The sequence below is a fragment of the Cavia porcellus genome, unplaced genomic scaffold (assembly GCF_034190915.1).
Source record: "Cavia porcellus strain 051 isolate PalLab524CR breed Dunkin Hartley unplaced genomic scaffold, mCavPor4.1 scaffold_15, whole genome shotgun sequence".
In the NCBI taxonomy this organism is placed as follows: domain Eukaryota; kingdom Metazoa; phylum Chordata; class Mammalia; order Rodentia; family Caviidae; genus Cavia; species Cavia porcellus.
Window position 1 is genome coordinate 71,105,120 of NW_026947498.1, and position 26,315 is coordinate 71,131,434.

The 26,315-nt window shown below is 51.2% G+C and overlaps 1 protein-coding gene across 2 annotated transcripts in view; it reads right to left on the minus strand.

The window, feature by feature from the left end:
* Nucleotides 1-9,147: 9,147 nt before the first annotated feature.
* Itgb5 (integrin subunit beta 5) overlaps nt 9,148-26,315 on the minus strand; it is a 105,585-nt gene continuing 88,417 nt past the window's right edge. For both annotated transcript variants that reach the window (XM_063225113.1, XM_063225114.1), the window contains exons 11-15: nt 16,562-16,784; nt 13,748-13,848; nt 11,723-11,842; nt 10,464-10,630; nt 9,148-9,804 (exon numbers count right to left, since the gene is read on the minus strand). In XM_063225113.1, coding sequence (XP_063081183.1) covers nt 9,709-9,804; nt 10,464-10,630; nt 11,723-11,842; nt 13,748-13,848; nt 16,562-16,784 — 707 coding nt within the window. In that variant the 3' untranslated portion in view covers nt 9,148-9,708. The remainder of the gene's footprint in view (nt 9,805-10,463; nt 10,631-11,722; nt 11,843-13,747; nt 13,849-16,561; nt 16,785-26,315) is intronic.

Sequence of the window (26,315 nt, forward strand, 5' to 3'; positions counted from 1 at the left end):
TCCTGGTCGTTATTTTGAGTGTCATTTCTTGGCGCCAGTATAAGAACCCTCAGCCTGCTGGTTCAGATCCTTCACCCTGCTGGCACAGACTTTCTAGCTTCCACCACTGCCCTTTGGGCCTTCCCAGTGCAGATCCATGGAATAGACTTACATGGGTCACTGTCGTGGGCTCTAGGTATTTAGCTGAGCTCATGCAGCTTGTTGCCATAGGACCCAGGCCCTTAGATGAATTTTCGAGGTCTTTAGTGTTGTGGTCAGATTTCCTGCACTTTCATTGTATTTGACTTCGTGTGTGCCCATTATAAACAATACTATAAATTATGTGTCCTGTGTCCTCTGACTACAATAAGCACCATTTCATACTCTTTAGAAATGTCTCCTTGGTACAAACATTTTCAGGTCTGCTAAAAAATACATTTGGCTTCCCACATAAAAACCAGGAATGCAGAATTACACATTCTGTCATGAGACCAGTACCACATTTGGTATTAAATGTTGACCAAGAGATGACTCAAGGGAGCAGGTCCACCCGTCTTCGGTATACACAACCCAGGTGACAGGGAACAGGGAGTCCCTGTTCGGTTTTTCACAGCCCGTAACTAATGATTGTGCTTCCTTGATTGTTCTCCGTGTGTGCATGCCTTTCCTGCAACATTCCATGGAGGAAAGGACCTCATCTACCTTGATTGCCTTCACAGCTCTGCTGGGGCCTGGCCAGAATTACTCAGGAATTCCCAGGGAGACTATGCAAGAAAAATGTGGGCAAAGGTAACAAAACTAAACCAAACCCAGCAGCCTTCAGAATCAGAGAAACTTGAGAATTCCAATAATGTGCTCTGACCTGCATTTATAGAAGGGAAATGAAGTGGAGACCACAATTCACTACAGTTGTTATGGTGTGCTCAAGAAAGTTACCCATGGGACACTGCGATTTCAAAAACAAGTGAGGCTGACTTCCAACTGCAGTGGTCAGTCAGCTCAGGCCACTGAAACTGCTGGCTGCTGGCTGCCTGGCACTGACTCCTTTGTTTTCTTTTGTTCCATACCCCTGTATGAGTTCACAAGGTCAGAGGGTTACCATGGATACCAGTACCTTTTTGCAGCACCATTATTGCTTTGGAATGTTAGAAGACCTTCTTACACATCTAGTTAATTGACACAGAGAATGTGGGCACCAGGCAGTTTGTTTACCTTGAAATAATCCTGTTTGTTTCCTTGTTACATTTTTTTCTGTAATGTTTATGGCCAATAAAAGGAGAGGAGGAGGCCTTTGGGGATTTGACCAAAGTTCACTTGCTGTTTACAGTGCTAACTAAGCATCTAAACCATAATCTATAGGCCATAAATTAAGTGACATTTTAAGACTAGGGCTTGGGGGTGTTTCAAAGACAGAAAAAGGCAAGAAAAAAGAAAGTAAATAGTGGAATGCCCTCACAGAGTGAGTCCACATGTCAGTTGTTTACCTCTTAACTAGTTAATTGGTCAGGCGTGTCCTGCAACCAAAGCTCAGTTACTGCACTGGTAGGCCTGGCTCAGGCCAAATTCATGACTTTTCAGTCCCCCCTTTTGGCTGGCCAAGTGAGAGTCTAAGTCAGTACCCCTCCCACTTTGCCCCCAAATGGACTAGTTCTCCCAGAAATTCCTGAGTTTCTGGGTGACTGAGGGTACAGGTGGTCCTGTTTTCCTATTTTTGCCTTGTTTTCTGTGGTCCATTCAGGATGTGTCTTAGAGGGAGACTGCAGCCCACTGTGCTGTGTTCGCATGGCGCCCAGGCCCCTACAGGGCTACCTCCCTCATCCCACAAGGCTCACACTGTCCTTCCTTCCTGTCAGAACCCCAAGTCCACTCTTCTCACCCTGACCTTTCCTAAGCATCTGGCAGAAAGCTTGGTATTTCAATTCAGGTCTTCATTGTGGTCTCTCTGAGAGTTTCTACTTTGAGAGTGTCTGCCCTACAGTACAATCTGGGCTTCAGGCCCCAGTCCTGAATCTCCAGGGGAATTCCCTCCATTAGAAAGAAAGAAATTAATCAAGGAACAGGATGCCAGAGGCAAAGGAAGGGGCAGGCCCTGGGCTCCTCTGAAGGAGCCCGAAGTCATGACAAGGATTAGCCTTCTGAGGCATCTTGTAGGACTCTCTTGCGTACCTTCAATCTCTTGGTGACCTGTGGCTGAGAGGTCTGTGGAGAAAGGTGCTCGCCCCTGTGACGACTCCACTGATCAGCCAGAAGCTGTCATGGTGCCTGAATTCTGCAGCTAAATCATCTGAAGCTCAAGGAAGGCCCAGGCCACTTCAGGTGACTCAGGCAGGTTCCCGAATCCCGAGGGTCAGAATATTACAGGCAGCTGAGTTAGAGATATTCCAGGCAGTCAGACAGGGCCAGGCCCTCAGAGGACCCAGGGTAGAAGTTCAGACACCTTGTAACCTTGGAGAGGGACACCTCGGCTTCTGGCCAGATCTCAAAACCAAAGACAAAACAAATGCAACCACACCCTAAGTATAAACACCAGGCACTGGTATTCTAAATAGGTGTGGGCACCTTGAGGAACCTACAGGAGGAGTCATTGCACTTTATACATACCCACTTGTGCATGACTCATGTCCCCATTTAGCCCTGATTTGGTCCATTTTACCTGAACAATTAATCTTACTGGTTGACCATAGTTCTGTCCCATCTCATGTCTGTCTGCCTTGCAAGTTCCCATGTTTTTCCCACCATGGACCCATCTCACCTTGTGATTCTGCTCTATAAAATTCCTTAGAAAAGACAGTCTCTTTGGCAACCGACTTGGGACCCCTTCTGTCTCTCTCAGACAGAAGCTTTCTTTCTCTCAATAAATATATCTGCTCTTAACTTCCGTTGTTCTTAAAATTCATTCTTCAGTTTTAGAGAACACAGGCTTGTTCTGGACATCTAGTAGGTTGGGAGTTTCATTCCCCTGTATCATTAAGATCAGAATCTATGTATTGGGGAAAGAAAACTTCTGTCTGAGAGAGAGGGGAGGGGATCCCAAATGGGTTGGGGGATCCCGCTTTTTCTAGGGGTTTTTATAGAGCAAAACCATGAGGTGAGGCCAATCTAAAGTGTGAAAAATGGGAAACCACAAGGTGAATAATAGAGTTTTGCCCTAGAATAAATTACAGGACATTATGGCAGCAGTTTAACATGGCAAAAGGCCAAATCAGGACTGCTCACCGCGACAGCCACTTCCTCTTTCTTCCCCAATTACACCTTCCTCCTTCCTTTCCCCATGCACAGGAAGAAAATTCCAATCAGCTCCTCCAGTATCATAAATGCCTGCCCCAAGCGCCACATCTGGTCAAAGGTTGCATATATACCTCCCACCCTACCTCAGAATCTGGACGGAGGAGAGTTGCAGGTTGTGGGCTCTTCTCCATGTCCTTTAAATAAAAAGACCATTCTCACTTTTTCTTATATTCTGCCTCTCTCTTTTTTTTTATTGGTACCGGGAATCAAACTCACGACTGCCTGCTTGCAAGGCAGGTGCTTATGCCGCTGAGCTAAATCCCCAGCCCCTATATTCTGCTTCTCTATTGTGTCAGAAAACTCTAACGGTGGGTATGAGTTGGGACAGAACTATGGTTAACCAATAAGATTCAGGTAAAGTTAATTAAATCAGGATCAAATGGAGAGGCAAGACTTGTAGCAAGCAGGTGTGAGATAGAACAGGGGCACCTCCTTGGGGGGAAGGTCACTTCCTCAAGGGGATGGGTACCTATTTAGAATATCAGCCCATGTTGTTTGTCCTCAAAGGAATTACATGGGTGCACTCCTTCCATCTTTTGTCTTGAGGTCTGGCCCTCAGCTGTCTTCCCTACAGTTAGTATCTTGCTTTCCACATTGGCTCCTGTGAGAGCCTGTCTTGTCTGACTGCCTATAACATTTCTATCTAACTTCGCTGTCTTCTCCCAAGTCTCCTTCACCTGCTTTTCCTGGGGAGGAGGCTGCTGCAAGCAGCATGCAAGAAAGATCTGGACTATCCACTTGGTCAGGTTTGCCAGAACTCCAGAGACAGCTGGAGGGTACGCTTCCCTCAGCCAGGTGGACGTGAGGCGCAGCAGGGGAGAGGTCTGCTCTGCTCTGTGTATGTCTGCTGGCTCCTGGTGAAAGTGAATTCCTCAATGGCAACTTTGTCCCCAAAACAGCACAAATGACACAATTACAATGTTTTGTTTCAGAAACTAAAAACATTTTATTTGAGAATTCGATGAAAACATTTAAAAGGGGGTAATAAAGATTAAAACTGCATTTGCGAGCTGGATGATAAAGTGGAAGAAATATAGCAACATTAGAAACAGATACAGAGAAACAGAAATGATAAAGGAGCATGTTAGGAGAAATGTGTGCAGATTCCAAGGGCCACCAAGTTCCTGGCAGGAATGAAAGGCACACTCCTAGGCAGAGCCTGGAGAGAAGGCGGACCTCAAGGATAGATAGTGTAGAGGAATCCAAGTAAAACGGTCAGACTAGAGACAAGATGGTTGTTATGATTTCTGTCTAGATGTCCCCCCAAAGCCACACGTGTCAGTTTTTTGGGAGGTAACTGAATCTAGACTGTGTGATTGATTCATGGTGCAATGCTGGGATTAAGGGTACTGGGATTAGGGACAGGTGATTGATGGATCAGCCCACTGATTGGATTGGCTCCGTTCTAATCCTGGGAGCCTGTACATAATATAAAAGACAGAAAGAGGTTTGTTTCTTCTCCTGTCTCTTGTGGTTTTGCTGTATTCTGCTGCCATGGCCTGTTGGCCCTCTATCATGTACCACTCTATCCTAGAACCAGTCAATTATGGACTGAAACCTCTACAAACTGTGAGCTAAATAAACCCTTTACCATTTAACTTGGGTGCTGGGTATTTTGTCCAGCAACAACAGAAAGTAACTAAGACAATGGTCCTTTATAAAAGTTCAGAGCCCAGGCTGATGGGTATCTAGAACCTTGGAATCCCTGAGAGATGGTCAAATCCTATTGTCCCACTGAGGCCCACCGATCATAGATTTTATACAAGATTGCAAAAGAGCTAATTCCAAGCAGAAGAGAGACTAAATCCCTGTCTGGACTCCAGTTTGGTATTTTGTTCTTAGCCTTTTTATTCTTTTACATTAGAATCAATTGATTTTCCCTTTATGTATCAGTAGGTAGATATTTAGCCAAGAAGTATTTATTTCACAGTACGTGAACAAGACTTACATTGTCCCCATTATCAAGGGACTTAGTTTATCAGCTAAGATTTCAGGAGGACTTCCCTACTGCACTAAGAGGTGACAGCATTACAATTGGTCACAAGCTGAGTCATGTCCCATTGCTACAACATTCAGTGGAGAGTACCCAGATGGAAGAGGCGGATTGCATTACTGCCCCAATCCTTCCCCATCCTAGAATCCATGTACTTCGTCACTTGGCTCAGTAGCTCCTCCCTGGTGTCAGCCTGGGCCAGTGTATGTGGGTTACATGGTACCGGTCCTCAGCCTCAAACCCTGTGTTTCTGCCCTGATAACCCACAGACCCCACAGCATGAGAGAAAAGTAGAGCAAAGCCAGCACCTGCCTTGACAGCCCGATGCACAGCATCCGGGCTCTGTGCTCGTGAACATGGCTGGGGTGCTGGCCACAGCCCCAGATCCACCCTGCTTCTCAGGAAGGCAAACATTCACCGCCAGCCAGCCTCAGGGCTCCCCACTTCCCTTGACTGCTTCCTGGGATCTCTCTGAACCGGATAGCTGATTGCTTGGTTCTTGTGGGAACCCTAACCTTCAACACCCGGGGCCAGCATCAATCACAAATGAGGACAGTGGCAGGTGACCTGATGGGCTCCGAAGTTCCCGGAGGGCAGGGTCTTTGGGCTCTGAAGTTCCTGGGCAGGTGGCTTTGATGGACTGGCATTAGTGCTAGGAAAGAATCATTAGAGTATGGTATTTTTAAAAAGCACCTAAAAACCGGGACTCATTAGGGTTCTTTGCATTCATTTTATAGTTAATGTTTCATAATATAAAAAGATTTTATTTTGTAGTATAGGATGTAGGGTGCTATATCTTTCTTTCTTTTTTTTTTTTTTTCAGATCAGAAGACCTTTAACATTTGTAACTTGACCTTGAATGACTCAAGTGATTGGGAGAGGGCTGCAGTCCCTTTGTCTTCCCCATCACCCTTACAAGTGCAAACTTGGTTTTTGAGTTTCAGGAAAGGGAGGCCACAATGAAAATACAAAGAGAAACAAAGAGAATGTGGTTTAGCATTTAAAAGTTCAAGGCTTTGGCATTAGTGCTGAATTGGAAGAAAATCTGCCAAGCCCTGTCTCCTGCCAGTCAGAGAAACACACCCCGGCACTGGAGAGGAAGGAGGGGCACAGGGCTCCTGAGTCCCAGAGAGACCCGAAGAGGGTGCACACCGTGTTAGCCTGGGGCTACGGCAGAGGCCTGCACCTGGTCTTTCTGGGAAGGGCCCAGGGAAGCTGTGAAGGGACTGGAGAGCCCCTCACCCAGTACAGAGCTTGGCCATGGGCCAGCAACTGCGTGTCTGGTGACACCCCAAGGCAGCCTGAGCACCCTGTAACTCGAGTGACAGGGCAGAGAAACTCAGTCTGTCTGTGTCCTGGAAAAGAAGAAAGACGTGAGAAACAGACCTGGTGGGCTGAGGTCTCTTGACCTTTCAGAGGAAAGTGGGGAGGACCACACAATTGAGGTTCAGACAAGGATAGGCAAGTATCCGTGGGTTTCTATACACAGACACAGCTTCCTGACTCACCTCCATAGTCCTCACCCTGCAGGGTCTCCCTGCATTCAGCAGTGTGGAAGGACCCTGAAATGATCATATTTAACAGGACACACTGCTAGATGTGTGTCACACACCTGTAACCCCGGAACTCTTATCAGATTGACTCTCAGTGTTTAAGTAACCTTTATATATGCGGCAGTCTAACACTACATGTCAATGCCTACAGCATTCACCTCGTTTTCATTACATTGCATCATCTCCCATAATCACAATATGGGTGATTACAGTGAAATTTCCTGCAAGCACATTTACATAGTATTACTATGCACATTGTAATTTTTCTATTTTATTGCTAATTAACAGTCCTTTACTATGCCTAGTTTATAAACTTCATCGTAGGTATATATATGTAGGAAGAAACACACTATATGTATTTGGTGTTTGATCTCCATGCTGGGTTTTCATGAGTGAGACAGATGCAAGGATCATCATCAGGTTAAAGTTACATATGCAAGTGTGGAGAAGACTTGAGAAGTCACACAACAAAGGCTGTTAGCCAGCTTTCCGTTGCATTAACCAATACCTGAGATAATCAAGTTAGTAAAATACTTTCTTTAGTTCATGGTTTTGGAAGTTGCAGGCCCTCAATGATTGGGCCTCTTGCTTCAGCCCGGGGTAAGGCAGCATTCAGCCTGTGGCCATGTGTCCGAGCCACCCACCTCACTGCAGGAACAGGGAGAGAGCTTGGGGCTGGGCCCTATCACCCACTCCAGGGAGGGCCAGTGACCCAAACACCTCCTGCTAGGCCCTGCCTCAGTTTCCACCTCCCAGGAGAACATTAGGCTGGGGACCAAACCTTTAATGAATGGGCCTTTGGGGGACCAAACTGCAGCAAAGGTCAAGCGTAGGTACCTCTGAATGGTGCAATCTCAAAGGATTCTTACTTTCGCTGATTTTTATTGTTCATTTAGAATTTTGTATAATTAGAAAACTTGTTCAGGGGCTGGGGATTTAGCTCAGTGGCATAAGCACCTGCCTTGCAAGCAGGCAGTCGTGAGTTTGATCCCCAGTACCGATAAAAAAAAAAAAAAAAAGACAAAAAAAAAAAACTTGTTCAAATAAGCCAATAAAAATCTTAAGCATCATTTGGGCTGGTTGTAGAATGAGGAATAGGAAGTCTTTGCTGTCACTGTCAGCCGCGTGTAACTGTGAGCACTAGAGCAGGAGTCAGGTCCCCAAGCTGCTTGTGCCAAGAGCTGCCAGCAGGGGACAGCAAGGCTCTGCGGGTGGCTGGGCCGTCCTCAGATCCCTCCCTGGAGTGCATTGGTGCCACATCCGGCTGTTTATCACTGCAAGCTCTAAAACGTTCCCACCACTGCTAGTGTCTGTTTATCGTCCAAGCATATTGAGTGCTCAGAGCTGCCTATAGAAAACGGGCTCCAAACGCATTAAAGCTTTGTCTCAAGAAGGCTCACTCACAACCAAATGGGAGAGATCTGAAAATTCCTTCCAAGATCTTTTATTTTTCTCAATGTAGGTCTCAAAACGCATTTTATTTATCTGTTGTATGTTTTCATTTACACTTGGCTTTATTCCATAAAGGACTTAGGGCGGCCTCCCCAGTTACACAAGAGGAAGGAAACCAGGAACCTGTTCTTTTGCCCAAGGTCATTGTCCCTGTTCAGTGACAGACAACAGTCTTCTTGTTGGCAAAAGGATGCAGGGGATCGATCTCCTAAAAGCAGACTTTGGGATGCAGGAGCAGAAGCCCCGGAGTGATGCCGAGATGGAAAGGCATTTTGAGGGCCAGCAGGTGGCTGTGAGCACAGGGTCTTTTACCAGATTATCACGAGCCTGATACTTGGCCAGGCCACTTTCCCAGGGAGAAGTGACTTCTCCTGCGAATAGGGGAACAGGGTCAGATGACCTCTGGGATCTTTGTTGTCTTGACACAGGAACCTAAGGGGACTTCAGGGCTCTGCAGGAAATAACAGCTGAACTAAGCTGTGCTGTGGGTGTGGATGGCACACTGGAGACGGTGGGAAAGGCACTGGAAGGGAACTACAATTGATACTAATGTTGTAAGAAGTGACTGTGGACGCCACAGCCCGATGCTCTGTTGTCTGCCAGATCAGAGTTAGCACTCCAGAGCATCTACTTTCTAGCCTAGAATTCTCTCAAAGTCAAAGCTGGGTGGGTCCAGGGGTACCTGCCTGGTGTTCCCTGGAGCCATCCCAAATGCCTGAGCACCCTGGGGAGCTGCTTTTGATGTACCCCATTCTGGAGTGTTAGACTGCTCATGTCCAGTCCCTGAGAGGTACATGGCTATGTGTATCAGCCCCCAAGGGGTACATTCAAGACCACTCCGAAAGCATCGCACACGTCAGAGAATCAGGCAACACAAGCTCATTTGGTTCCGGTCTTTACTTTCAATCCCAGACAGTCTCTTTCCTCTTCATTACAGAAGGACTAAACAAACAGGCACAGAACAATCCCATCACCAACACACGGGAGGCCCGGATCCCCAGGCAGACAATCCTTAGTAATCAGAGCTACGCCGTGCAAGCATGATCTCTTTATTTCATATAAAAGTGGTCAACACGAAAAAAGCCAGGCTGCACCCTGGTGTCACATCCTCGGATCCTTCCCTGGAGCCTTCCTGGATGACAGGCCGGAAGGGAGATGCAGCCAGCACCTCAGCAGTTCATCAGGCCGACGCACTTGAGGGGACAGGGCAAGCCACGAGCATAGGGATCCCCTTGCTGTGTGGGGAGGTGGCTGAGCGTGGCTGTGGCCTGGCAGCCAGGTGGCATGACTAGTTCCCCTCTGTGTGGCAGTGGGCTCTTTGCCCTGCTCACCCAAAGAGCTTCACTGCTTACCTATCTAGGGAGTTCTGCCCGAACCCGAGCTGTCCTGGGTGTTCCAGGCTGACCCTGTCTTTCACCCCCGCCAGTGCTCTAGGAGAGGCCGTCAGTCCACTGTGCCATTGTAGGACTTGTTGAACTTGTTAAAGGTAAAATCCACGGTGTGTGTGGAGATGGGCTTTCTGTAGAGCGGGTTGGAGGCCTGCGGGAGAGAGAGGCAAGAGGATGGGGGTTAGTTCCTCATGCACACCACAGACAGAGCTGGAGCACACAGACGGGAGGGGACGCCCTGCTCCGGACACTCGCCTCCGACTGACTCTGCACCCCTGGGAGAGCCCCTCAGCCTCTCAGAGCTTTCACTCTTCATCTCGGCAAGATCGGTTGGAGTCAGAAGGTCTCAACCTCAACAGACGCTGCCTGGGGACTAAGTACCTAACTGTGCACAGCCCTTTCTGAGCCTGCAGTCCACCTGGGGAGACGAACTTCCTTGTGTGAGCGGGGAACACTGCGATGGACCAGAATGTGAGCAGCTTCCTTGTGGGCCTTTTGTCCCTGAGCCTGTGCGGAACCATCACGCGGACAGGGGGCGTATCCCTGCCCCTCGGCTCTGTGCAGGCCCTCTGGGCCCACGCTGCACTCCTCCTGGGCCAGCACTGGGCAAGTCTGTGGGTGTGTGGCTTCCCATGTTTCTTTTTCTTTGGGAGTGGGGATCAAGGATCTAACTCAGTGTCTCTGCATGCTGGGCAAGTGATCTACCATAGAACCACATCCCCAACCCTGATTATTTTTAATACCAGCCATGCCAGGGAACCTTTTTTGTGCCTCTGGCCGGAAGTCTCCTCTCTGCCCCTCCCTGCTTACCATCTCGTAGCGGGCTCTGGAGCGCTCACTCTGGAACTTTGCAAACTCTCTGCGGTCATGAATGGTAACAAGCAGCTTCCAGATGGCCAGGAGTGCAAGCCCAATCAGGAGGGTGCTGCCCACCACAGCCAACAGAATGGTCATGGCGTTGGGGGCGGCTCCACATTCTGAAAGGGACCGGAGGAAGCACAGTGAGCCATGACATCTGCACCCCACATCCCACATGCTCTGCCCTAGGTCTAGACGTGTCTGAGAGGGAAGATCACCTTTCAGGGGACTTCCTCTGCTCTCTGATCCCAGGTTGCCTCTGTGAGATGGCGATGGGGGCCAGAGGCAGACATTTCTCACAGTGTGCAGACAGGGAGCTGTTCCAAGGTCACACGGTCAGCTGCCAGCAAAGTCTACAATGCCAGCGCTCGGACGGCTGCATTTCCCTGGCTCGGGCTCCCTGTTAGGAGTTTCAGGAGTGGCCTGGGCCAGCAGGAGGTGGCCCGAGCCACCTCCACAAGTGCTTGGTTGGGAGTGGCCCTCAGTGCTAAGCCCTGAGTGTGGAGTCCCTGGGAGGAAATGCATTTGTTTTCAAAGAACTGTGAGGACAGAGCTTGGGGGCAAAGCTTCCCTCTCAGGACCAGGCATCCTGGCTGGTCCCACACTTCCTTTTGCCTCTGCCCATGGCGGGCTCACTATGAGGCTTGGCAGAGTTTGCAATGCTGTGAATTGAAAGCAGCACATTTTTTTTCTGCTTCTTCCCCTTCACGGCCTGTCTATTCCAGAGGAGAACGAAAGGGTAACTAAGGATTTCCAGTTTAGCTCCAAGGCAAAAGCTTGGGTCCCTGAGCCCAAAACACACGGCAGAAATGTCAGTGTTTGGGCGAGAGAGCTTGGCCTCCTCCGCAGAGTCTCCCTGTCCGTGAGAAACCCGCATGGGAAGTGGGAGGTAGGAGGTGGCAGCTGCAGCCGCCGGGGCTGCCCATGTGCTCAGATGGACACTGTCCGATACAGGCAAGGAGCACAGAGCCGCACAGGCAGAGGGTACTAGATCTCCTGTAAGATACGACTCCCACAGGCTGTTCTGTCTTATCCATGCTCAGAGTTGTCCCTGCAATGAGCCCCAGCTGTGTGACCAGCTCCACCTAATGGCCTTCCATCCACCCTTCACGAGGAATGCTGAGTGAATCCTCAAGCAGAGAAGTGCACCAGAAACCGGAATGGGGGGGGGGCCCTGGGCCGAGTGGGCCGGGCGTGGGGCTCCCACCCACCTGGCTCCCTGAGGACCGTGAGGTTGGACTTCCCGCTGGGCAGCTCAGTGTACGTGAACATCATGACACAGTCCTTGGGAGTCTTGTAGAAACAGAGCACGGCTTCCTGTTCATCACTGACTAGAAGAGAAGCAGCAGAAGGTTCTGAGCACACTGCTGGTCAGCCAGAGGGCCAGGGGCTCCCTGGGGAGCTAGGCACCTCCAAAGAGAAATCGAGCAGGGAGCCCAAAGGGGCGCTGGGGCTTTTAAATGGGCTCAGGCTTCTCATGTCAAGCTCCTGGGCCCAGAGCTGAGTTTATTGCTTTGGGGACACATGGATCTCATCAGAAGATCTTCAGCCCCTGAAGTGTTTCCTGGGGGTGATGTGAAATAAAAGAACACTTTAATGGTTGCGGGTAGAGACTGGTGGATGGAACTGGATGGAAATTAGAGGGATAAGGAGAAAGTTTCCCTGAGCCCGCCCACACCTGGGACACAGTGTCACCATGCAGAGGCTGGGCGGCAGGCAGCTCTCCCTGCGTTGCAGAATCAGCAGGCACCCAGGGTGAAGAGGGCACGTGCGCCCCAAGACACAGTGAGCCGCACCCCTGTTCTGTACTGGACTCAGGGCTCTGTCTGCACCCCATGGTTTCCCTGGGAGAAGAAAGGAGCTAGAGGTGAAAGACAAAGAGGGATGCAAAGAAAACAATCACAGAACGACAGGAGAGTCGGGGGAAGACGTGAAAAGCTCCTTCCTTTCCAGCCACTGCCTGGTTCACCTGGTTGAGCAGAGGCACTGTAAGCAGGCAGCACATACTGTTAGTGTGGTTGCAGAACACCAAGGCTTGGCTCCCTTCAGAGTCCATCATGAGCCTGGGAGAGGTGAGGGAGCATTGTGTATCTTTCAAAGAAGTGTTTGGCAGGCGGCAAATGAATTACACATCCACTGCCCAGGCCTGGACGGGGAAGTGGTTTGTGGGACACAGGAAGCCAGCTTTCTTCTCTCATGACAATGTGTGCATAGTTAGGGGAACTGGCCTGGCACTGCTGGCGAAACTTGGCACAAGCCAGGCCCTGGGCAGCAAGGTGGAGTGGACACAGAAGTGGCGGGGAGTGCTCAGCCCAGCGTCTGGCATGTAGCACCGAGCATCTGTGGGAAAAATATGCAACACAGAGCCATGAGTGCGTCCAGCAGTCAATCAACACCAGGGAGGTGGGAACAAGGATTGAGATAGACAGGTACCAGGACCCTGTGAGGCTGCAGTCAGGCAGAGGACACCAGCCTGCTGGAAGAGCCCTAGGTGCACTCCACCTGCCAGGGGCATAGCTTTTCTCTTTCTCCCTACATTCCAAAATACAGTCCGTTTTAGTAAATTCACAATGTAATCATTCCGATTAATTTCAGTGCATTCCCATCACTGCAAAAAGAAACTTACACACACACCAGGTGGTGGTCAGTCCCAATCCTCGGCCCCTGGCGGAGCCTCCACTGTCCCAGAAGCCTTTGCCTACCTTGGACATTTCATACGACAGACCGCTGCTCCCTTCTGCCTGGCTTCTCTCACTGGGGATAACATTCTACACTGTCTCGTGTGTCAGAACTTCACTCCTTTATATAAAATTCCATGCTCTGGAGATTACACATTTGGTTTGCTAATCATTCTCAGATGGACAGGGGATGTTTCCAAGTTTTGACTATTGTAACTGACGCTGCTATGAACACTGGGTACCAGTTTTGGGTAGACACAGGCCTAGTCTCCTGGGCATGTATATGCCTGGGAGTGGAACTGCTGGACTGTGTTACAATTCTATGCTTAACTTTCGGGGGAGCTGCCGAATTGACTTCCAAAGCACGGGCATCACTTTATGCTTATGAGCTGCATATAGCGACTCCAGGCCAGTGACCTGTAGGCGAGCCAGCAGAGGTGCAAAGGAAGTCACAGCCCTGCTTCCTGACTCAAGACCAAGATGACCCTCCTACCCGCGGAGGAGGCAATGCCTGGGCACCCGCCCAGACCACAGGGCGAGGCTGCCCTGGTCACTCACCGATGGAGTCTACCCACGTGATCACCTCGTCCTTGCATGGGTGGTTGCAAGTCTGGTTGTCAGGCTTCCCAGAGTGGAGCAGCAAGCACTCAACACAGTCTCTTTGGAAAAGAGGAAACGAATATGGCTGTTAGTGCTGTATGACATCCACACTTGAAACTGAGCTCTCATAGGCAAGGGTCCCCAGAGGCTTAACTGCTCCATCCTCAGACGTCTGGCCTCTGCTTTGCCTGCTACTGGCCCTAGGAAGCCTCTGGGTTTCTGGAGGATACTTGTGAGTTTGGGTCATGTCTGGTCTCCTGGCTAACTTGGGAGGTGCAGACCTTTTCAATTTGGACGCCTGGAGCCAGTTCTGTCTGCTCTCTGCCAGCCATCGAACACCTGGCTGGGGAATTGATTCCCAACAAGTGTCGGGGGAATAAGATTATTCCCAGGAGCCCGGACCAACCACACCCCAGGGAAAGTGCAGCACCTTCCTGCATGCTGGACTCTGCAGAACCTTTCAGGGGAAGACTCTAAAGCCTGGGCCCAACTGCACCTACAGGATCTGCTTCTCTGAGGCTGACACTAGGGCACAGTGAAGGGTGAGAACCGCTGCCCATGGGTACCTTAGGCCCAGCCCATCCCCAGCCTAGACAGAGCCCAGCTGCCAGATCCCAAGGGCCCTGTTGGCCATTTCCCTGGCCATCAGTCTACCTAATTGTTTAGTCCAGGCTCAGGGAACACATTTTATAATGAGGGCCTTCTCTAGAGAGTGGATGAAAAACTAGGAGGTCCTCTGTGTCCTCCCACTTGGCTTGAACCAGACTGTGTAGAAATGCTGGGTTACCATGTTCGATTACATGGCTGTTATACTTCCTGGAGCCCAACCCCAGTCCCCACAGGAGGTGGAACCAGGCTAAGGACTGCAGAGCTCGATGGATGGTGTGGGAGGGGAGAGGTAAACTCAGCAAGAGCAGGTCAACCAAATGGCCCAGCAGAGAGTCACCCTCAGGGATCTGTGACTCAGTGGGGCTCAGTGGCCTGTCGAGTGTCCAGGGGAGAGAGCCATAGTGTGCCGTGTTAGAGTCCCAGAGTGGGATGCACAGGGGAGACCACTGTGTCACTATGGCTGCACCTGGCTCTGAAGAGGTGACCTCAGGTACCCAGGGACAGGCACCCACTTGCCCCACAGGCCTGCCAGGCCAGCAAGGCTGTGTGTTTAGAAAGCTCTCTGGAGAGCTAAATGGGTGTGAGCGTACAGATGGCCCTCATCATCACCTGGCTTTAACTCCAGAGGATTAGGGGGCCGGTTAATAAAGCGTTTCTGACGCAGGAGCTGTGGACTAGCAGCATGGGGATTTCAGTCCCCTATTTTACAGAGGACAAACAGGAGGCCCATGCTGATTGTGGAGTGGGTCTGTCCCCGGTGTCCTGTCTCCCAGACAGCGCCTCCTCTGCTGCCTGGACATCAATAAAGGTCAGGCAGATCATGTACAGAAAGGGGGACTCTCCTCGGGGGGTACTGATACGCTCAGGAATTCAGCTGTATCAGAGCTGGCCTCAAATCCCATTCTCCTGGGCTGACTTCATGGAAACACTGTGGAGCTGGAAACGGGCTGCGAAGGCCTGCACTTCCTCCAACAGTCAGCCCAGGGGCAGCCAGGGAGGCTGGGCTGGGGCCAGGAAGCGGCAGCTCTGCTCTGGTCATTTATGCCAGCCTCCTGCACCAGCCATGGCACCTGTCTTCCTCTCCTCACTTTTCCCCGCCTGCTTTAAACAAGATAGAGCCTGCCCCTGGCTATCTTGTCTCTCCAAGGGTGTCTGGCTTCAGTGACCCCGCTTGCAGGTCTGGGGCATATCCAACCCAAGTTTCTGCCCCCAGGAACACTTCCGAGCGTGAGCTGACCAGTAGCTGCTGTGAGTTCAGACAGCGTGAACTCATTTCATTATCAGCCGGGGACCAGACGTCTGGAAGGGAGATCTGCCAAAAGGAAAGTGCAGTGTGTTCCCCAGCCAAAGAGAAATGAGGTCTGTCCTATGATGGTTTCTGATCGGCTATGCCCCTGCTTCCCTCTCGCCCTAGCACAGAGGATGACAAAAAGCTGTTTCGCTCACAGATGGAATGTCACTCCTGCTCCAGGCTGCAGAGCCGACTTCCGGGACTCGCCCTCCCTCACCTCTGGCAGTGTGCAGACAGAGCTGCGGGGAGGCCGGCAAGGGGCCGTGAGAGCTGGAGCAGGCCAGTGGCAATAGGCCTGGTCCAGACAATCTCTGCATTCAGCGCACACTGAGCCCGGCTCCATTATCAGCATAAATGGAGCAGAAAATCCAAGAGCCACTGCGCTTGTTTCTGTGGGGTCTTATCTGGGTCGGGTGCCTTTCTATCCCATTTACCTTCTGATGATGTTTTGTTTAAAGCAGCACTTCCCATACAGGGTTCCATGAAACACTGTTCAGGAGATGTTAATGGATAAGATCAAGTTTATCTGAAAAAGGTGCACACCGCATTCCCTTTTGAAAATGCACAATAGTGTACTCAAGGCTCAGAGAAAGCACTGTGTTTGGTACAAACACCAGTTTAGTTTCACTTAACTCAGTAATCCTGTAGCTTCAACTCATTTAGGAATAGAATAGCGGTCTTGTTTTTGTGTTCCATTTTTTTGTTCTCTTTACAAAATCCCCATGGAACCAGCATTCAAAGCCACGGTTTTTAGAGTTAGTAGGAGCCAGGCTGGGTGGGTGGAAGGCCAGGTGGTGGGGAGGGAGGCTGCCCAGGTGCAGCTGCCTGGCTGGGTGCCAGGCAAGCGTGAAGGCAGCAGGTGGGGCCATTACCTCTTGGTGCTGCAAGCATCCGGGCAGGTTGGGCACTTCTCACATGTCTCCCCAAAGGCTCCAGGTTCTGTGCACTGACACTGCCCACAGATACAGTGCCCACGGTCACTGCAGATCTGCCCGTCCTTGGCCCGGCATGTACTGATGTCTGTCGAGCAGTTACAGTTGTCCCCAATGTAACCTGCATGGCACTTGCATTCTCCACAGTGACACTCTCCATGGCCTGCAAGAACACACACGTGCATCAGGGCCCGCTGGGCTCCGGGCGTGAACACACAACCCCTCAGTTCCTGTCATGTGCAACACAGAGGATCCAACAGGGGAGGAGACGCTGACTCTACCCTCAGCCTGGGAGTAACGTGTGTGACCTGGCGGGGTCTGGGAGCTCTAAATCAGTCCAGATTGTGGCCACCAGGTGCCACAGGAGAGGACCTAGGGAAGCTTCCTGACAAGTTGTTATACCCAAACTGGTTCTCAATTATGTCCCCAACCTAACCTCCAAAACCTGTGAATGTTACAAGGCAAAACTTTGCAGATGAGATGAGGTAAGGATTTTGAGAGTAGAGGGTTACAAACTTCCTTTTTGGAGTGCCAAGGATCGAACTCATAACTTTGCATTTGCCAAGCAGGCATTTACACCACTGAGCTAAACCCTGGCCAGTCGTGAGTTTCTTACAAGAGGAAAAGAGGGAGGTTTGACTACAGTGGCCGAGGGACAACAGGAGCTGGATGCTTTGCTGTTGGCTTTGCAGATGGAATAGGAAGCCAGGAGCCAAGGAACGCAAGGAATGCGGCTCTGGGAGCTGGAAAAGCGAGGGGTGCACTTTCCCCAGCACCTAGGGGGGAGTGCGGCCTGTAGGCACTTTTGATTTAAGCCCAGGGAAAATGAATTCTAACTTCTGACCTGCAGAAACATAAGGGAGTAAATCCGTGTTGCTTTCTGCCACTAAATGTGTGGTAATTTGTTATAGCCCCATCCCAAAACTAGCACAACTGTCCTCCCTCTGCCCTGGTGAGATGCTGGCTTCTTGCTCAGGCCTTGAGATCCTGCAGTCCAGGAGATGGAGGAGCAGACATCAGAGTGACACAGGACAGGAATACATGGAGGACCACAACACAGTGCTACACATGGCTCTTAATTTTAAAAAGCCTACTCCGTGCTATCTCTGCAACATGTCTTCCTTCCTAATGCCATTTTGCTAAGGCTGCTATTGTCAGCAAAACACAAGAGTTGCATTTACTGAGTGGCCACCTACAAGGCAGTGCAGACTGCAGAGGCAGGGTGGGTGGCTGTGGGGAGGGGGGCTGTGCATGTGCCTCCACCTCTGAGTCACTCCGAGTTCCTGGTACTGGCTGCCAGCCCCTCCTTGTGGACCCCTTTCCCCATACAGGAGGACCTAGTTCCACAGCCTCTTCCCCGGCCTCTTAGCTTCCTGGCCCCAGGTGCCTGTGAACTGCAGGCTGCAGGGGGTGGGGCAACCGTCTGGAGCCCCCAGTCTCCAAGTCACCCATGCAGGATGGCATTCCCATCTGCCCAGGTGGCCCCAGGCCCCAGCCCCAGTCCACTCCACAGGCTGCACAGAGTCAGATGGCAAAGCCTCCTGCAGGACAGCAGCAGTCAGGCCAGGAGCAGGCTGGGAACACAGCTCAGACTGAGTGGAGCTGGCATGGGACTTGAGGCTGCAGGAGAGTGCTGAGCTCCAGCTGCTCAAGGGTTACACGGGGTGGGGAAGGAGGGGCAGGCAGCACAAGGTCGCAGACTTGTGCTCTGGACTGAGAACCACCGTGACCTCTCCATCAGTGTGTGACCAGCAGCAGCTTGGGGGCTAGACAGCAGAACTCCCACAGGAACTCTTCACAGATGAAACGAATCCAACGAGCACAGCTCCCACTCCCTAGCCTCAGGGCTGCCTTGGTCAAGAGCCTGGTTTAAATCACACCGGCTCACTGTCGGGGGCAATTTCCGCAACATTTTATTATGGAAGTTTCCTACCTGTGGCAAAGTTCAAAGGATCATGCAGTGAGCTTCCACATATGTACTGTGTGGATCCCACGGAAAGTGGATGCTACGGGTGGCTCTATCACATGTCCATCCATCCGTCCATCTACCCATGCATCCACCTGAATTTTAAAAGGCATTTCAAAGTGAACTTCAGACATTGGTCAAGTTCAGAGCTGTTTTCGAACTGGCTCTAGTGCTGTCAAAGGCTTGCATATCACATCACCCCTACAATGCAAAAGTGTAAGTAAAAGGGGTGTGTGGTTGTTTGTTTGTTTGTGCAGTGCTCGGGCTGGAACCCAGGGCCTTGTATATCCAGAGAAGTGCTCTACAACTGAGGCCCACCCCAGGTCCTCAGTGTATATAGCACACAGGACAGGCTGGAGGGGCTGTTTTGCCTGAGATGGTGCTGTTTTCTTTCTGACTGTGCTTTTGGTAGCAATATGTAAATATCCAAATAAAATTCAACACATCAAAGATCTGGATAGGAGGCAGCATTCCACTGCAGGGTTTGGGTGGGAGGTGAAGGTCATGGGTTGAGAGGAGGACTTGGTACTCTGTGATCAGCCATCAACCCAACAGGGCTGCTCACTGCAGAGAAATGACACACGCTGGACAGAGGTGCCTGTGACCCTGTTTGGCTATGGCTGAGTGGCAAGAAGCCCTTGCTGTGGGGACATCCTATGCTCTGAAACCCAGCCAAGGTCAATGAAGGTCATTCTGGGCTGACTATATTGCAGCCTGAGGGTCCAGAGGACAGGACGTAGGAGGCAAGGTCGGAGGAGGGGAGCTGGAGATTTCCCAGAAGTCAGAGGAGTTCTTGCAGAGAAACAGGACCCCCCAAGTTTCCTGCAGTGAAGACTAAGAGAGCCGGAATGTGCGAAGGGCCACGGCTTCGGATGGAGCAGGAAGAGCCTGCCCACAGTGGAGGCCAATCAACAAGTGCAAAGGAGGGCAGTGCAATGCTGCAAAACCCTTATTCCAGTGGCCTCTTTGTGTCCAATGCTTGCTGACTCCAAAGAAAGTCACACTTAGGAAGGAAGGACGTCTGAGTTCACACTGGGAAACCGCTGAGGCAGCCGAGTTCCTGACCTAATGACACGCTTGAGTGTTCTAGCTGGGTTAGTGCCAGGCAGCTTGGGAGACGCCTAGCAATCGTGAGGTCAGCAAAGCATGTGTGCATAGCGCGTGCGTGCGTGCGCACACACACACACACACACACACACACACACACACACACACACACACACACACACCCCTACCCCACAAAACTCAAAGCTGCTATGGTAAAGATGTGGCACACATTCTTGTGTCTGCCTTCACTCACACTAAAGCAACAGTGTCATCTGATAACGGAGTTCTCTCCCACTTCTGAGGGCCACCCCACACTGCCAGTCATCTTCCCAGCTGGTGGGAGCTGGTGCCAAAGACAACTGCTTGCCACCCTCGTTTAAAGCTCCAAGTGTCCCTTACAAAGTGTAACCTACACAGGAGTGTCAAGAAGTGGCCAGGTCTGGCCACACTGCATGTGGATCCTGGGTCTCAGGTCCTGCAGCTGGGCCTCGGCCTGCCTGCTGAGTTCCCATGTCTTCCGTGCTGCCCTGGCTTCTCCTCACCCCCAGTATAACACAGGCTATGAAAGTGATCGGGTCCTTTGGTCCTGCTCCCAGGATCGAAAACCTGTCAATGACCAGTTATGCAATGATGATGCCCAGAGGTCTTTAGTTAGCCCCCTCATCAAAAGCAGGCTACTTGGGGCTGGGGATATAGCTCAGCGGTATAAGCACCTGCCTTGCAAGCAGGCAGTCGTGAGTTCGATCCCTGGTACCGATAAAAACGAAAAAGACAAAAAAGAAAAAAGAAAGAAAAAAAAAAAAAAAGCAGGCTACTTGGTAGTGCTACTAGGGCAGAGCAGAATCTAACGATGCCAACATTATACTGAGGAGACACAAAAGCCTTTCACTTGCACACAGACAGGAATACCGAAGGGTCACGCAGAAGCTCTGTGTACAGCTGTGAACTGCTACACATGCGAGTTATTAATATCAATACCTTTGTTACAGTGATTGATGGCTAAATGGAGAGGAAATTTGTGCCTATTTATATGGAACTTCAGCTCTACAGAATTCAGCAGCTTTCCATTAGCAAAGCAGTGCTCGTGTGCATCAAGGGCCAAGCCTCTCTGCCTCCTCTTATGAAACAGAACGCTGGGAGAAGATGGGGCCAGGGACCTGGAAGCTGAAACAGTCATGAAGTATCAGCACTTCTTGGAGGTCAAGAAGGGCAGATCAGTGCCAGGCGATAGCCTCGACACCTTGGTGAGTGGTGAGGGCAGAGTCCAGCATACAAGCAGCCCAGCAAGTGGCCACAGTGACAGTGACAGAGGCAGCTCCCACCAGCAGCCCAGCTGTGTGGGACAAGGAAGGATGAGGAGGAGGAAGGGGGGGTACACTGGTGCGTCCCTCTGATGACGGATTCTGGGGAAAGTCCTGGCAGAAATGGAGTGATGAAGGGAATGGTGAACTCTGAAGAGAGGGCAGCAGGGGGCAGCAGGAGACGAGAGGCAGAGCTGGGCGAGAGCCTGAGTGGAGGAGCTCAGAGATGATCAGTGTGTAAGAGTCTGAGAGGGTGAGCTGCTCACGCCCTGCCCCATGGTTCACTTGCCACCTTGGGCAAGCCCTAAACCTCTCTGATGATTGTCCTTTCCTTTTCTGAGGCAGGGCCTTGTTACATAGTTCAAGCTGGCCTTAAACTCACTATGTAGTTCAGGCTGACCTTGAACTCAGGGTGATCCTCCTGGCTTGGCCCCCTGAGTCCTGGGATTACAGGGACCCAACTTGCCCACTCTTGTCTATGAAGATGATGCTTTCTTTGAGGCAACACCAACATAAACATCAGTGCTATTTAAGGAAAGCTTCTAATGAGGTCTCTGGCCCATGGGACACCCCCAGGAAATGGGAGCTAACACTGCTGTGTATGTGATGGGTGGTGAGTATGGAAGAACTGAGATATAGCCCTCCTGAGTCGAGTGGGGCTCACTCGGGGTGGAGGGGAGGGGTGCAAGGGTCCCAAGGGTTTCAGGGAGCTCAGGGTGAGCAGGTCAGTGACAGGCACAGGAGGGGAATGGCACCATCTCAGAGGGCAGCAAAATGAATGGCTGGCAACATCCGAGGAACTGGAGGCACTGATGGGCATGGGAGGAGCCCAGGCTCCCAGGGACCCCCAGTACCTAGACAAGCAGGTGGTGGCAGTTCTTGGGTTGGGGTGAAGAGGGTCACAGAGTATGGCTGATGGGGCACAAAACCAGGAAGCAACGAACCCTGTGGAACCTGAGTCCAGCAGCAGAGCACCCTGGGCAGGGCGGGGACTCCCCAGTCGGACAGCCTGGGCCACCCCAGGTCTGCTGCTGACCACAGCGCCGGAAGCTGAAGCACTTTGGCTTCTGCTTGGCTCCTTCCTTCCTCTTAAAAGTGCCACCCTCATGCGGTGGCTGTGCGAATTGTCAACCCGAACACAGCACTTAAAACAGAGTTCGGAGCTAAGTAAGCACTCAGTAAATGCTAGTGCTCCTCGTGGTGCTGTTAGTGCCATGAAGCTGAGCCCTCCTCAGTGCTGTCTCCTGGTGGCCCCACACCCGCTGTCTCTCACACTATCCCTACCCCTTTCAGCTCACAGCCCCTAGAGCACCCCCCCGTCCATCCTGCCCCATCATCCTCCCCCACCGCACTGGCCCACCTCATCATCCCCATCCCTGCCTTCTCCCTTCTCAGAGCAGGCAGCTGCATAAACAGGAAGTGGTCAGAGAAACAGAGGGGTGAGTGCTGGGGGCCCTGACGCATCGGGGATGATTTTCCTGTCACCCCCAACTCAGATCTCACATGTGTCCTAGATGTCTTTGGGGAGTTCTTCGACAGCTGTCACAGAGGAGCAAGAAACAAACACAAGCTTTGTGTGCTTCAGGTCGCTGCGTCTGTGACTCTGGGGCCCTGCCATGTCCTCAGCCAAAACCCACAGTCCTGCCCTCTGCACCGGGGAAGGAAGGCAGGCATGGCAGGGCTCAGCTAACCGGCAGCTCAGGGCTCTCAGGCTGGGCTGCACAGTTCTCTCCACAGCACGGGAGCCAGTGGTGGGCTGAACTGTGACCACACTGCCCTAGGCTTCCAAGGGGACAGCTTCTGCCCGGGGCTGAACAGGAAGGGGAAATCCCTGCTGAGTTGCTATTTTCGGTTCCCTTTTGAGCGGGCTGGAGTTTCATAACAGACACTCCAGCCTGGCCTGGCCCTCTCAGGGCCGTCTCTGGGTCCAGTTTCCCCGGGACTGTGCCCATCCCACCAGTCAGCCCTCTCCTCCGTGCACAGGGCTCTCATGGTTCCCTCACAAGATCTCTGCAGCAATCAAATCAGCCTCCAGGAGGAGGGCAACCTGCTCTTGCAGTTTTATTCTTCTCTTCATAGGTTTCCCGAGCCTGTGAACACAGCATCACAAATCACCAGTGGGACTACATACCAGCCAGTGGCACTTCCAGCATAGGACAGTGCAGTGCTCCCTCACTTAAACCACGCCCAGGCTCCTCAGATCCCTGGTCCTGTCGCTCTGCGGACTGCTCTGCTAAGGAGAACGCTCTACATGGTGCTGCTTTGCAGGCTCACTCACCTGCTTACTGGCTCTGGGCAAGCATGGGTGGTGCTTAATCAATATACGGTGCAACAGGAAAACGGACAGTTCATGTGCGCATTTCCTGCCTTCAGGGACTTTTCACTCTATTTAGACATCAAGCCATCAGAAGTCGCATCGTAACTGTAGGATGCCGAGGAAACTTTAGAACAGGCTGGGGCCATAGCCTAGATCTGGTCCTCAAAGGACTTGGTCCCCAGCCTGTGGTGCTACTCGGCGTAGAGGAGCTTTCAGGAAGAAGTGAGGTCACTGGTGGCGTGGCCTTGAATGGATTTGGGGACTGATGCCCACCTCTTCCTCTTTGCTTTCTGGCTGCCATAAAGCAAGCAGCTCTGTGCTCCCACGTGCTCCCTACCACCATGTCCCGCCTCACCACAGCGCCAAAGGCCAAACTGTGGAATGAACCTCCTGAAACTGTGAGCCAGCACACATCTTTTTTCTCTTCAGCTGATCTTTTCAGGTACGTATGTGGCCAGACACTCTTCTGAACACTTCACACAGATATGTCAGTCCTCCCAATGACCCTGTAAACAGTGGGCACCATTATTACTCTATTGTCAGAGATGTGGAAGAGAGGCAGAGAGGCCAAGTGAATTTTCAGGCGCAGGTGAGTGGCAGGACTTGATGTGAACCGCATACACAGCTCAGAAGTGACAATCCCCAACACTACACAGTACCTCTTCTCCAGTTTAGTCCAATTAGCATTAAGTGATTCAAAGGTAAACAAGACAGAGGACAAATGCTTAAGGTGACGCAGGCTGCGGTGCAGGGAAAATGTGCAGTGACTCCAGCTGTGGGCTGGCTCTTTTTGTCATAGGTCTGGCTTTTCTTCTCCTCTCTGTTTAGCAAAAGCCCAGACAAAATGCTGTTTTTGAGATATTTCAAATTCTTTACAGATGTCTAAGAAACCTAAATACTTCAGGGTCAGTGAGGAGAAGAAGATTAAGGGTTTTCTTCTCTCTGTGGGGGGCTTGGTGATGGTCACGCACAAATCAGAGACTTGCACTCTCCTGTGTTCTGGCTCATAGTTCCCATTTCTTCTGCATGAGGCTCCTCAGAGATGCAAAGAATGATGCTTCGTTGCCTCAGGGCAGCTGCTCTGCGGGCCTTGGCTTACCGTCAGTGACCCAGCCCTAGCAGTCAGCAGAAGGACATGTTCCAACCAGCAAGGCCGGAGTAAGGCCTCACCCTTAGCCTTTCCTTGGCTGGATCTCCATTTGCATTCTGAATCTGAGCAGCAAGATTATGTTCACGAGAAAAACACAAGGTGACCCTGCTTCTGGGCAAGTTTCTCCAGCCTCAGTGTCACTTTCTGAGACAGCATCACTGGCTGGAAAGCCAAGGCTCCACGGCCAAGGACACTAGGGCTCTCTCAGAAGACAGCTTTGCTCTCCCTGTTTCGGCCACCAATGTCTCCCTGCGAACAGCCAGCACGCATGGCCCTCTGATTGCTCCTGCATTCTATGTGAGAGTGGCCAGGAAAGGACTTGGCGTCTGTCCAGCTCTGTCAGTCACAGGGAGACAAAGGCAAGAGAGGGGAGATGGAAACTCACAGGTTCTTTAAGGAATGCACCTTTCAGAGAGGTCTGGAAACTGCTGAGTGAAATGAACCATCATCCTCACCAAGACCAAGAGCACCGACTTGGAAAACGGAAGAGCACCAAAAGGGGAACAGAAAGCAGTGGCCCAAAGAAACAGAGGTACCCCTTTGTGGACACCTTGTGTTTGGCTTAACCTGCCCGACATGTCCTGCAGGCCCTCTGGGGAAAGCAACCACATCTGGAGTGTGACCTCACCATCCTCCTGGTGCCACAGCGGGAGAGGACTGTTATTTTCCAACTGGAAAACTATCATGTTGCAGCTGGTGAACAGTTGCCCAGTTCCACCCCAAGCTGGTCTCTCAGACTGTGCGGCACTGTCAATGGGCAGCACTGGTGTGGAATGTCACATGTGTTGGCCACTCTCAGGCGTGATTGCAGGAGCCCAACCGAGCCAAGGGATGGCAGGAAGGCAGCTGTCCCCTGGAGTCAGGGAGGGGGACTCTTGGGTCAAGGCTTCAGGCCAATATGCCTGCCAAGGCACAGCCTCCTCACGCAGACCAGGAACAACACATCCATTTCCCTGTAGGGCCAAACAAGGATCTTGTGGGCGTCCAGAGCATTTAACATTTGCCCAGGCTAACAAAGGTTCATTTAAGGAAAGTGGGCTCTGCATAATCCAAAGAGCCAAGTGCCAACTGCATCCTGTAAGGTGTGCTTTGTGCCTTCATCAAAGATGGCAATGACAGGGGTCTCAGCTGGTGTCTTCAGCCTGTCCTTCGGCACTGGTCTGCTCCGCCTGGCAGATCTTATATAACTCAGAGAAACTTGCTCAGGAAAACAGACAAAATGTGTCCAAAATGTAACAGAGAGAAAGATCAATGAGATAAAACTTGGAAAATGTGAGCCAACTGCTAGGATGGTGGTGGTAAGGGCAAAACTGATAATTCAGAGGTTTGGAATGGTGTCAAGCTAATCAAAGTAAGTAACCCTAAGTAGAAACAGGTTATTGATTTGCAAAAGGCAGCGAGAGGTTCTCCTGTGCCGAGCCTACAGTCAGGAGTCACAGGAGCACGTCAGCCATCTGCCTGTTAGGTCTAGCTACTTGGGAGGCCAAGGGCTGCCGGAGCCCAGGAGCTCAAGACCAGCCTGGGCAACAATGCAAGAGCAGTCTCAAGGTGGGAAAAGAAACTCACAAGAAACTTTAATCCAGGAGCTGGGCCTCAGTTTCCCCAAATGCAAGTAGCTGAAGTAGGATATACATAGTTGGCCCACTGTGTGTGACTGACATTGTTCGGAAAGGCACATGATACAAAAAAGTCCTGTCGGGGGCTGGGGATTTAGCTCAGCGGCATAAGCGCCTGCATTGCAAGCAGGCAGTCATGAATTCGATCCCCGGTATCGATAAGAAAAGGAAAAAGACAAAAAAAAAAAAAAAAAAAAAAAAGTCCTGTCTAGTGCAGGTTCATAATGAGTATGACATACTAACAAATTAGCCTGTTTCCAGGGAAACAAGATCAATGTAGTAAAACATTAGAATAGG